Source organism: Salvia hispanica, chromosome 5, assembly GCF_023119035.1.
Source record: "Salvia hispanica cultivar TCC Black 2014 chromosome 5, UniMelb_Shisp_WGS_1.0, whole genome shotgun sequence".
Lineage (NCBI taxonomy): Eukaryota > Viridiplantae > Streptophyta > Magnoliopsida > Lamiales > Lamiaceae > Salvia > Salvia hispanica.
The window spans coordinates 23755887-23768520 of NC_062969.1; the positions used below are offsets into that span (position 1 = coordinate 23755887).

Genomic DNA, 12634 nt, shown 5'->3' on the forward strand with positions numbered 1-12634 from the left:
ATTTTTTTAATTATAGTGAAATTAAGTATGATTTATAATTTTAAATTATTTTAAAAACATTGTAATTATTATTATTATTATTATTATTATTATTATTATTATGTTATTATTATTATCATTATTATTAATAAAATTATACTATATTGCTTAAATATGTAAGAATCCTAAAACTGGGAAAAAGAATACCTAAGAAAAGTTAGGATTCAGAATCCTGGAAAGTTGTACTAACTTTCCTTGTTCTCGGATTCTGATTACTTTCCCAGTTTGATTAAAAACCGAAACAAACACAGGAATTTAAAATTTAAGGAATCAGATTACTTTCTCAGACAGAATCCTAGCAACCAAACATATGTATTTTTGGTTAATTATTAGCGGTCAGCTCGCCTAATCATAGGGCTATGATTTGGATTGCATTTCTGTATTAAGATGCATTTTTGTTTTAATCATATTCCCAATAAAAATTATTGGGAAAAAAAAATGTCGGTAATCCTACATAACTAGGCTTAATCCATCAAACCAAATTAAACTTCCTCTTCATTTGAGATTTTGACTGTAATCTCTGGTTTCCACTTCAACAACCTCTAAAAATAGCTATTGATAGTGACACAAGATGAAAACTGAAAAAAGACTTGGACAAACACAACTAAAAAATGTCACACTACCTCAATTTAGAGTAACTAGCTGCAAGAAATCCTGGATAAAGTTAAACCGCCAGAAGCTAATTTGAAAATCCAAGCATACATTATACAGATGCCACAAATAAAATCATGGTTTGATTACAATTTGATGAGCATTGATATACTAAAAAAAGGATTTAAAAAAAATTTCTATGAAAGAAATAACTGTCCAAGCCTAATATTTCCACAGTGATAGCTTATGATCTTCCTTGATGAAGTTTATTACTGCATTTTTAGTCAGTTTTCCAATGAATCTCCAGTAGCCATGTAATGTTTACGCACTGTTTTTCTGTACTCTGCAATCAAAAATTGTATAAACTGCATTTCTCAGTACTATGCACAACAGAGTTGAGTTCAAGAATGGAATGACAATTGCAACCAACCTTCCTGGTTCTTCCAGAGTAAAGCAGCAGAAGCATTGAGAGGGCTCTCAGTATTTGGTTCTGCACATTACAACGCGAGCATAAGATAAGACTATACATCCACAAAAGAACCAGCAGAAAATTGAGAAACCAGCGCCATTATGACCTCCTAGTAGACTTTGTATAGACAAGAGAATTGTTCTGCAATCGTATGCTGAAGACCACTTGTCCTGTAACAAGGAATTCAAGTCAGAAAATTTGGGATAAAGCAAATAAATCTGTAATTTTTGACACTGATGCAATAAGCAAACAAGAAGGTTACCTGAAGAATATCTAAACAAATATTCCCAAACTGATCAACATTCGGATGGAAGCATGCCGTCTCAAACTTGACTTGAGGAGGCTTGAAAGGATAATCTACTGGAAAGCGCAGCGAAAGTTTGTAAGACAGACCATCATACATAGTTCCTTTACCACCTTCAATTGTGCCAGTCCATGCAAATATGCTATCCCCATCGGGGAAGGCAGATACTCCCAGATCTCCACCTGTCATCTATGTTACGTAATATAAGTTCATAATCAGAGACAGCAATTGAAGACCAAAATACCACTTAACAAAGCACCGGCATATCTGGTTGGCACAACAGATTGTTAAACATCAAGCTAAAATAGCCAAGGTTACCAAGAGATGCTGCAAACGAAGAAATGAGTCACATCAACTCTACTGCTTTACCTAATGTAACACCATTACTTTTTTATTCTGAAAGATAAGCATCTCTCTGAATAATGAATATAAATGGAGCAAATAGGATTTTTAATGCGACCTATGATTCATTCAGAAGTTTAAATTGAACTAAACTTTAGTATTAGTTGTTTGGCTTAGCCCAATAGATGGTTTAAGTCTTCATGAAATAATACCATGTTCTTCCAAGTGTTACTCACTCAAATTCAACACGTACGATCTGTATCTTCATCATGAAGCTGGTAGTTCCATTGTTGTTGAACATGAACTCTAAATCTAGATTTTACCAAATTTATACTAAAGGAAACTCAGTGCACATCCATTTTGAGGAAAAGAAAATTCTCTATCATCTTCAACTTGTTAAAAGAAAAGGATCCAATCAACATCAAAATACTCCCTCTTTCCACTATAATTGAGACATTCTATTTTTTTAGCAAAAAAAAACAACACTTTACTCTCTTACTTTATTCCCTCTTCTGCTTTTCTAATCATCAACTAATTACCCAATTAACAAGTATTTATGGCATCGATAAAGATTTAGCAAGATAAGCAGAAAATAGCTAGGAGGGATGAAATCAGCTACTGTTCATTAAACAATGAGATGGTAAAGTTTGAATTGTTTGCAATCTTTTTCAACTTCTAAAATGATAAGAGAATATCACTTATACAGAAAAAATTTAATTCCCTTCTCCTTATCAGGAACAAAACTTTTACTTGTGTCAGTGTGTGTGTGTGATACACACAGAGATGAAAATGAAGAAATAAGTTTGATATGAAATGGACATACCATTAGAGCCATGAGCTCCTTTTGCAACCTGCAAATTGCAAAACACATTCCCATGATAAAATAGCACTCATCTCGATTCATTTTATTGAGAATTTTACTAAAAAGAAACCGCCAGTAATCCCGTAAATTTGAGAAGACGCACTTGAGCACTCAGAAAAAAGGAATCGAGAGTGGACCTTTGGGTAACGGAATTGGTATCGATATGATTGGGAGAAGAGTGGAGTTGCTTGGAGGAGGCTGTGGGCGGCGATTGCTGCTCCTGCTGATGGCGCGATTGAGCATCGCCGTCGTCTCGAACCTCCATCGCTGTGTCTGTGTGTGCTGATTCAATAACGCGCAGAAATGGGCTTGATGGATCAGTTTATTAATGTTTGGGCCTCATGTTCTTACCCTTGAATTGAATGCTGTAATCAAAAAGAGATGAGAGAGATAAAGGGAGGAAAAGTTTGATAGATTTGGCATATTTTAGGAATGTGTCAAAATGTACTGATGGAAAATTGATGCACTAGTCATTCAAAATTAGTCACATCAAACCATTTTGTTTAGCCTTTATTTGTCCCAAATTGATAAATTGGTTTAGGTTGTTATTTGCTGCATTTATTACAGAACTAAAGGGTAAAAAATGGATGATTGATTCATAGTGTACTACAATATCAATACCTGTGTTTTATAAGAGTGTGGTCGCTTTATATGGACTTGGAATATAAAATCAAATTCTAATTTGGTAGGAATATGTAGGATAGTGAAATAAAAGATGTCAGAGGTAAATAAGTTGAAAAGATTGAATAAAAATAGTATAGTTCCTAAATGAGAATGAGCAGATTCTTGTTGGGACAGATATAAATGACAAACTGAGCATATTTTTTGAGCGTATGAACCATTAAATTTTAGCATATGTATATATACTCCAGATTTTATTAGTACAACTTCAATCTTGTCACTAAACTTGTCTTTAGCATGTCCCTCACAATTAAGGTAACAATGTCACCGATATAATTACTAGCAATTATAGTTTCATGCAGGCAAGTTGCATCCTACAATCCAAAGTGGGGATGGATTTTTGGGATTCGCTAGAGACGAAGCTAGAAATTAAATTCAAGGGGCAAAAACATATAGCATAAGCAAATAATTGAAAGAATTGAGAAGGACATTTAAGAAGAAAGTCAAATAAATATACTCCCTCCGTCCATGAATATGAGTCTCATTTCTCCGGCACGGGTTTTAAAATATGTTAAGAAAAGTGGGTGGAAGAAAATTAGTGGAATAGATGTCCCACTTGTATATATTATTATATTAATTTTAAAAATTATGTGTGTAGAATGAGTTAGTGGAACGTGAGATCTCTTTACCATTTATGGTAATTATGAATCAAGACTTCTATTAGCGGACGGACAAAAATAAAAAAATGAGACTTTTATTCGTGGATAGAGGGAGTACAAAGGGCAACCAACGGGCCATGTGGCTCCGCCCTTGAGCTCACCCTCGCGAGATCACAACCTTTTTTCCTGCCATTATAAGGCGTGTGCCACTCATGGCATAAGAGCATGATGACTTGTCATTATACTCGCCTTAAACTTATACAAATGTGAAAGTATGTGCACAGGTAAAATATGATCCGTATTTAAACATAATATATAGTGTGTATAACAAAAATAATAGACTTATACATCTAAAAAAACTTTTTTTAATGCAATGGGCACATGAACTTTGATAGCACTATTATCCAACATTGCTTAAAATATCAACATTAACAAAACTCTCTCTTAGATAAGTACTACTCCTCCCTGTTAGGGCATCCGCAATGGGGCGGATGATGGGTTAACCATCGTCCGCGCCCGATACATCGTACGCGGACGATGTGCGGAGGATACTCATCGTTCGTCGCATCGTCCGTCACTGTGGACGACGCGGATGATGGGCACGCATTTCTTTTTTTTTTTGAATTTTTTCAATTTTTTTTTCTTATTTAAACACTACTATTCTCTACCATTTCACACACTCCAATTTCACATCTCTTCAATTTCTCTTCAATTATTCTCTCTCATCGTCTCAAAAATGAATCCCGACGATTACGATTTGAGTACATCGAATGGCTGCAAACGGGCCTTGACTCGAGCCTTGTTCGATACCGTTAATGAAGCCAAGGCGGAATGCTTGGCACAAATGCAGCGGGAGCAGGCGGCGATGGCGGAGGCGGAGGCGCGGGTCCCTCGCCCGGTACGACGTCGGACGTATGTCCCCCGCGAGCATGACGTAGCGCACGAACGTCTGTTCGCAGATTATTTTGCCGAGAATCCAAGGTGGGGCGCGAATGTTTTTCACCGCCGTTTTAGAATGAGCCGAGATCTTTTTCTCCGCATTGTGCACACGTTGGAGAGACGTGATGAGTACTTCCAGTATCGGGAAGACGGGATCGGCAGACCGGGACTTACACCGTTGCAGAAGTGCACGGTTGCGATCCGCCAGTTGGCCTACGGCACAACAGTGGATATGTTCGACGAGTGCTTTCACGTCGGGATACAACTGGCCGCGAATGTCTCAAGAAATTTTGTAAGTTAGTTGTGGAGACTTTTGGCGACACATATTTGCGACGCCCGACTGCTGATGATTGCCAGAGCCTGATGCGGATGCACGAGACGGTGCACGGCTTCCCTAGGATGCCGTGGGAGCATCGACCGTATGCACCGGCAAAGGAAGAACTGTCCGACGGCCCGGAGAGGCCAATTTACTAGCGGCTACAAGGGCAGATCCTAGAAGCCGTCGCTGACCACCGCCTCTGGATCTGACATGCCTACTTTGGTGTAGCCGGGTCGAACAACGACATCAACGTCCTCAACTCGTCCATCCTATTCGCCGATCAGTGCAGGGGTCGCGGTCCGGCCATTCAGTTCACTGCCAACGGCCACACACATCATATAGGGTACTACTATGTGGGACAATCTCTGTGGTACGGAGGGAAGGAGCAGTGCTACAAATAATAGTTAGTCTTGGCATCTACGAATTGATAACATAGGGAAATCAATCCATATTTATCAAAGACAAGCCAGACATATTATTGTAACATAGGGAAAGCCATATTTATCAAAAAAGCTACTATATTATTTTAAAATAAAAAAGTGGAAACATTATTACATGAGAAACTGCATAAAATTAAGTGAGAAACGACACGTGGCGGCGAGGAGAGGTTGATGCGAAGGAGAGGATGAGGATCAGGATCCGGTCTTGAAGCGATAAAACTTGCCGATGACGTGGAGGGCGGTGACGAATCCGATGAAGCAGAGGCTCATGATCAGAACTACGGTGGGCCCGATCTTGAGCCCAGGCGAGTCGTCCGTGTAGAACCGGAGCATGTTTCCTCCGCCGCCCACCCCGTTAGAGCTGGAGTTGGTGGAACCGCCGCTTCCTAGCCTCCGGCGACGCATCCCGGCTGTGGCGGCGGCCGAACCGCGTGGGGCCACGGTGCCGGGGCGGGAGGTGGTTGAGGAGGCGGAGGCGGTAGCTTGCGATTGGGAGGAGCCCCGAGCCATGCTTGATTAGTGACAACTATTGAATTCTGGAGTTTGATCAAAAGTGAAAGTGATATCCAAGAGTCCAACACCAAGATGGGGATCTTCAGCTTTTATCTTTTATCTTTGTCTTTTTCTTTTTTAACTATAAATAATTGGTTTAGGTAATAGCTTATTATTTTTTAGTTGAGTAATTTTTTAAAAATTCTTTTAGTGCTAAAAGTATGTCATTTCAGCAATATTGTTTTACTAGTAATAATTATAAGTGCAATGTTTCAAAATTATAGCTATACATATAATAAAAACTTGTGCATTTAAGCATCCAACTATTTGTATCAATATGATTATTTCAATTTACTGAATATTGTCAAATTTAGAGCTTACATTTTTGTATAATGGGCCCCAACGGCCCAGTTGCAGTTATTCACATAAAAATATACAAATAGACAAAAGAAAATGAAGCGGCCCACACCGATGTTGTAATTTTTAAGAAACATACCCTAGGAAAATGGTAAGTACTTCTTGATAGGAGTACTACATTTCTCGGCCTTTTGGCTATATGTTCTTATATATCAATTTAATTTAATACTACTATCTGATACTTGGATCATTGTTTATATGATACTCCAAGTTTATACATCCAGGGTTCATGATGGTAGCTTATTAATGTATACATAGGCTTACACTATTGCATTGGCCCGGAATTCTCACCAATTCTAGTTCAGTTTTTGTTATTTTATGATTAAATTAATATATTTGAATGTATTTTTCATTTGATGTGTCAACTGTATTTAAATTTAATAGGGATGAAAGTCTCTTCAAATAATTACATAATTATCATACAAAACTCGCCACAATACTCTGCTTAAATGATATTGAAGATGAGAGTATGGGCAGGGATATATAAGAGATAAGACACGATGTACAGCTGTGACCTAGTAAATTAATAAAATACAAAGTGTAATCCTTAGAAAAAAGATTCCATATTGTCCAACTTTACAATTATAATAGTAGGAGCTGAATACAAAATAGTGAAGTCCTTAAATCTCTCGTATACTATTACTATTACTATTACTAGCCGCCTTATCAAAAGAAAACTCATTTGGCGTGACAGTACGGATATCGATCTCATGTTGGTAATCGCGTTGGTGTTGTTCAATGTAGGCCGCTCGAGGCGGGGAGGGCGAGGAGGCCTCGGGCTCGGTGTCGCTGTGCTCTCCGTAGTAGTAATTGGGGTTTGTCGTGGTCATTTGGGGACTGTCCGTTTCGCTGGGATGGTAGCGGAGGAGGTGGACTGGCGATAACCCATGCGACGGCGTCACGGGCTGGCTCGACGTCGGCGTTCCCGCGCGCGAATGCTTGTTTTGCTTCACATGCTTCTTCGCCGTGTGGTGCCAGTTTCGTAGGGCCGTTGCTACTCTGTCGTTGAATATTGTTGGCTTCATACTTGTTCCCATCTAATAGTCATATATGCACCATTAATTACTTTTATTATTTATGATAATAATTTAGATATATAAATATAGTAGTACCTGGGTCACAAGAGCGTAGAGAGGGAGTGTGACATAGCTGCAGAGGATCTGTATGAGAATCCTGTGCATATAACAAAGTTTAAAATTTATTTTACATTAAACTGAAATAAATATATTGTGTAACCACATCACTGAAATACGGCTCACCCCATTGCCATTCTGATGATGATATCCTCTACATGTTCATGGAAACATGTTCTCATCCCGAATTCATACTGATGGAGGAAATATTTTGTCAGAGTTTATCTTAATTTATTAATTGCTATATGCAGTCATGATCTTTAATTAGTTCGTCATGATTAGTTCTTTTATTTTTACACATTTTAATTTGGAATGACATTAGCAATGACTTTGAATTTATGCATCAGATGAAATTAGAAAATTTATCTTTATAATAACCTTATTAATTTAAAATTTTATTAGATATAAATAAATAGAAGCCTTATTTGTAAACGGATATTGGAGTAGAAGCATTACCCAGCTCCATGCGAAGAAGGCAAGCTGAAATGCATTCTGCAATGTGAAACCAAAATTAGTTCGAGTTAAATACTCCCTTAACTAGACAAAGTCATTGACTCCTTAAAAAATACTACAAGTCTTTGATCAGTATTAGATAACTATACAAGACTAAGACCATTTTAGTTTAAATAATCTTCAACGGCATCTAATACTATAATTTACTACCGATACAACTGAATATTGATATGTAGCACCTTCTATTAATTAGATCATATATATAGTTAATATTTTAGCATGATTTTCTTCTAAATTTTAAATTGGCAATTTTGAATTATTATTGTATATACCTGAAAAAGCACAAAATTAATAAGATAAAGAAGTAGATGGGGACGATTGAACCAAAAAAGGTCATCTCCTGGTTCAACTACTGGAACACCCTTCACCACTTCGCCGCGTTCTTGAATTCTAAGCCCCATTTTTGTAATTATCACTTGTAATTTCGTCCCCACCAACAGTATTATCTGCAATTTTCAAAATTCTTATATTATTTGACCCTTCATATTAATTATATAGGCATTGATAACTGAAAAAAATAGACGTATCAACAGCTTAATTTATTTGAAGGTGGACTTTTGCTTGTGATAGAATATTGAGTACTTACGAATAAGGGTAGGAAGGGCAGCCAAAGATAAGAATACCAGCCTGTCCACAATAAATAAAAGAAATAAAAAAATTGTAAATTGTTATTGAAAATAATAGCACGCCAATGCTTAATGTTTCAGTTGCGGTATTTGATGGTTAACTTTAAATTAAAGATTAATTTGTGCAAAACTCATCACTCAACAATTGATTTACAATTGGAATTTTTTCCTATGTAGTATATTTATTTATTTACTTACTTACCATGGGTATTGAAAAGTAAGAATAGGACTGCCAGAAACCAAATGGGTGGACTGAGAATCAAAATACATATGAGTTAGGGGAGATCATATGAACTAATTTACAAGTTTATGTATAGATTTAGTAATTTGAATAAATGGCCAAATTAAAGGAGTAATAATTAAACAAATCAAGCACAAACCTAATTCCGACGACCACCTTGAAGTCCTCTTCAAGTGACCTATTTATGTACTTTTGAAAATCAAAGTTAGCATGGCTTTGTGGTGCTAAATGTGCCTGATACGTCACAAAGAAATTCAATATGAATATAATACTAGTATTTACGATTTATTCCTGTATCAATAATAAATTTGATACGATTCTGATTACCATAATAAATCCATGGCGCAAAGTCAAATAGTCGACTTTTGGAACTGATCTTACAAATTGTCTAAAGAAGCAAACCTGAAAATGAATAAGATAATGCACGTCAGTATTTAACATTAAATTTTGATATTATATTTCTCTATTAACAAGTTGGAATAGACAATTGATATGTTTATCCCCGTTTGTCCATTCAAATTAATAAGAGTCGAAGATAATACTACAAAAGTCATAATACACATCTATGATGTTCCCGACCGGTTTGATTTATTTAACTAAATATGATGATAATGATAGCACAAATTTCAACATGACCACAATATTCTTGCACAGTTACTAGTTTAAATTAGATTATTATTTATTGTTTAATTTTATTATATCATTTTTTTTTACATTTTTCAACGTTTTCATATATTTCAAACAATGTTATGCTGTTACTAAAATTGTTATAAATTTTTAAAATTGTATTTATGGCTCAAGATCACTATTCAGTGTATTCACTATGTATAAAACCGGTTTATATTATTAACGTTCATTGCATTATTTTCGATTAAATTTAACATATGTATTACTCCATATAATATGGTATAATATATTTACATAAGTCAATATTCGTAGATTATACAATTAATGATCATCCTACTCCGATTACTTGAGAACTTCCACGTGCTCAGGAGACGTATATATCCATTCATTAATTCGATGAATCCACCAAATATCTACCCAAATAACTGATCAGCTACGTTACAAGTCAATCAAATGATAGAGCTAATATAAATTAATGTCAAGACTTTTATAGTGGAAAAAGTCAAACAGACATGACAATAGTATTTTAGTGATTGAAGCAAGATATCATATTCACATGTATAATATGGATTTTTCTACACTAAAATGAAATACATATGGACCCAGTACAAATCATAAATTCTCTTGGACAACTGAGTCAAGTTATTCATATAGAAATTAAATATTCACATAGATTGTGAATATTTAAAGTTTATTTAAAAATCTATTAGTTAATTTATTAAATAATAAGTAGTACTATAATTAGGTGATTGAGTGGGGGCACTGGTAGTCCTACATTGTTGTTGTAGATCGGAACTAACTTCACTAGAAATGATGAGATAAGTATTTGTTTGGGAACAGATTTGTTTCCCACTAGTTTAGCTAACTGATCATCACAATCAAGCATCAAGTAGCAACCAGTAATTAACGAATATAGCAATACCTAACGCGTCATATTATGCATCACTTAGATTTTCTTTCACACCACTATTTAGTTATAGTAACTAGTAGTAACTTATATTGTACGTGATTGAGTTTATGTGATATCAAATCACTGGAAGGACATTATCCAACCACAAGCAGTGTTCACATAGAATAATACTAGTAGTAAATTGGTAGCTTTAATATTAATTTGTTGATATTGAAAATTAGCATCACTTACATTCCACAAGAGAAGTGGCGTTTTGCTCCAGAAGCTCAAGTGCCTCCTCCCAAATGATGTTTCTCTTGCAAACCTAAATCTCTCTGGATCTGCCCAATTCAGAAAAAAATAAATTAGTACTACTACACTAATATCTTCATTACGTAGAGCTCTATTTATACATGCATATTATACCGTGAGAAAATTGGTATTCCACTGTTTTGGTTTCTTTTTCCCATGCTTTCCAACGTCTCATCTTAAACAACATAACCAATTAAACAAAAATTACTAATATTTAATAAATATACTTGGTAAAACTTACAAGATAAAAACCTTTTAATAGATGCATACCTTAGCTCTTCCCAAAGCCAGGGTGGTAATGCAATAGAGGACGTGAAAAATAGCCAAAACAAATATGAAAATATGCAGTTGATGAATACCATCCGAAGATATAAATGCCACCTTTCCCTGCATATATATTAGTAATAACATGCATTAAGTTTATTTATTTACATATAGAGAAAGAGGCCATTAATTAATTAAAAATAGTCTCACCTTGGCCGCGCATTTGTCCGGTGCGCCAGCAGCCAAGATTCTTCGGTAGCTGTCAGCATCGCTGCCATCCATGAGAAGTCTCCGGCGGCTCTCGCCATCGACTTTCTCCAAAGGGTACTTCTTAGCCTCTTGTTTCTTGTTACATGGGTGCCACGTGGCAGCAACCTCCTCTGATATGCATATTTCTGATATTGGCCCTTGTCCCACTGTTAGCAGCAGTGATATAAACCCCAAAAGCATCAACTCTGTACATACATACCACAACCACAAAAATGTCAAATTTATAGTAAGAAAAAACATAAATTCTTGTTAATTCGAATACCTGATTTGACCTTCTCCAGTGCTTCATATAGAGCTCTTTTATGTCTGGATTGCAGCCACTGCAAAATTGCATGATTTTATATTAATTTCAATTTAACTTATGTACTCCTTATCCATTTTATAGCTCATCTATAAATATATGAACCTTTGCTATTAAGTGGATAATATATTCGATAACAATGGAGATGGCGACGAGAATGAAACAAACGACCGCAACAGCCCATGTTGGCGTCTGCTCCAGACTCCTTCCTCCGCCGCCTCCAGCCATTTTCTATAATCTCCGCAGTCGACCCTCCTCAAAAGTTTAATAATTACCTCACTCTTATTATTTTCTTTGGAGGAAAGCAAGCAGCGTTAACTAAGTTAAGGTTATTGAAGGAGAATGTCAGAAATACATCTGTGCTCACTCAAATTTATACAGTAGATGTTTGGAATAAGATAAATCCTACTACAGCAAGGGTAGAAAAGGAAAATGAGTGTGGAGTAATATTGGAAGACTTTGACTTTAGAGACGCGTGAAAAGGAGTTGGCCAATTGCTTGACTTGATCAAACAATTTGTAAGCTTCTTATAATTTAGATTTCTTTGACTATTTTCCTTTTTTAACTGGATTTTAGCCCTTTCTTTATTCATTTCGATTTTTATTGTCGAAAATATAATAATGATAGTATTTTTTTTGTCAGAAAAATAATTTGCCGTTGATCACTCCACTCAGTCAAACTTTGAGTATGATCATATTTTCGCTGAAATGAATATAAGCAATTACATTTGTTAATTCAATGATTGGATTATTGACTTACATAAGTTTCCTTCTCTTTTCATTTTTCTTTTAAATTCAGTGTTAATATAGATATATACAACCGGTGTCATAATGTAATTGATTACTATATCGCATTCGGTATAATCCCTCCAACTAATTAAATTAAATTCTTGTTTTATCTGCTTTCACAAAAGGGCAAAACAAAATTAAAATATTGTGCGTCTAGAATTTCAAATCCGTGATTA

The 12634-nt window shown here is 35.6% G+C and overlaps 3 protein-coding genes across 3 annotated transcripts; all 3 read right to left on the reverse strand.

Moving 5' to 3' along the window:
- Positions 1-698: 698 nt before the first annotated feature.
- Positions 699-3022, reverse strand: LOC125187364 (probable ubiquitin-conjugating enzyme E2 C). Its single transcript, XM_048083944.1, has 6 exons — positions 2745-3022; positions 2569-2596; positions 1362-1592; positions 1206-1269; positions 1061-1120; positions 699-973 (listed from the first exon to the last, which is right to left on the reverse strand). The coding sequence occupies exons 1-6, from the start codon at positions 2870-2872 to the stop codon at positions 915-917; spliced, it is 570 nt and encodes a 189-aa protein (XP_047939901.1). The 5' UTR covers positions 2873-3022; the 3' UTR covers positions 699-914.
- Positions 3023-5645: 2623 nt separating this feature from the next.
- On the reverse strand, positions 5646-6195 carry LOC125187039 (protein transport protein Sec61 subunit beta). Its single transcript, XM_048083548.1, has one exon. The coding sequence runs from the start codon at positions 6093-6095 to the stop codon at positions 5778-5780; it is 318 nt and encodes a 105-aa protein (XP_047939505.1). The 5' UTR covers positions 6096-6195; the 3' UTR covers positions 5646-5777.
- An 846-nt stretch (positions 6196-7041) lies between these two features.
- Positions 7042-11999, reverse strand: LOC125187310 (MLO-like protein 12). Its single transcript, XM_048083873.1, has 15 exons — positions 11776-11999; positions 11632-11689; positions 11310-11554; positions 11106-11222; positions 10950-11010; positions 10776-10864; positions 9335-9409; positions 9147-9241; positions 8969-9018; positions 8727-8767; positions 8413-8586; positions 8084-8119; positions 7754-7821; positions 7607-7667; positions 7042-7531 (listed from the first exon to the last, which is right to left on the reverse strand). The coding sequence occupies exons 1-15, from the start codon at positions 11896-11898 to the stop codon at positions 7115-7117; spliced, it is 1710 nt and encodes a 569-aa protein (XP_047939830.1). The 5' UTR covers positions 11899-11999; the 3' UTR covers positions 7042-7114.
- Between the last annotated feature and the right edge of the window lie 635 nt (positions 12000-12634).

Bases quoted from the DNA above. Each gene is read 5' to 3' on its own strand.
- LOC125187364 (XM_048083944.1), bottom strand. From the start codon at position 2,872: ATGGAGGTTCGAGACGACGGCGATGCTCAATCGCGCCATCAGCAGGAG. The intron at 2,597-2,744 runs GTCCACTCTCGA...TGCAATTTGCAG, and splicing joins ACCAATTCCGTTACCCAAAG to GTTGCAAAAGGAGCTCATGG. The intron at 1,121-1,205 runs GTCATAATGGCG...TGTAATGTGCAG, and splicing joins TATACAAAGTCTACTAGGAG to AACCAAATACTGAGAGCCCT.
- LOC125187039 (XM_048083548.1), bottom strand. From the start codon at position 6,095: ATGGCTCGGGGCTCCTCCCAATCGCAAGCTACCGCCTCCGCCTCCTCA.
- LOC125187310 (XM_048083873.1), bottom strand. From the start codon at position 11,898: ATGGCTGGAGGCGGCGGAGGAAGGAGTCTGGAGCAGACGCCAACATGG. The intron at 11,223-11,309 runs GTGAGACTATTT...ATATATATGCAG, and splicing joins CGGACAAATGCGCGGCCAAG to GGAAAGGTGGCATTTATATC. The intron at 9,410-10,775 runs GTAAGTGATGCT...ATTCATTTTCAG, and splicing joins CGCCACTTCTCTTGTGGAAT to GTTTGCTTCTTTAGACAATT.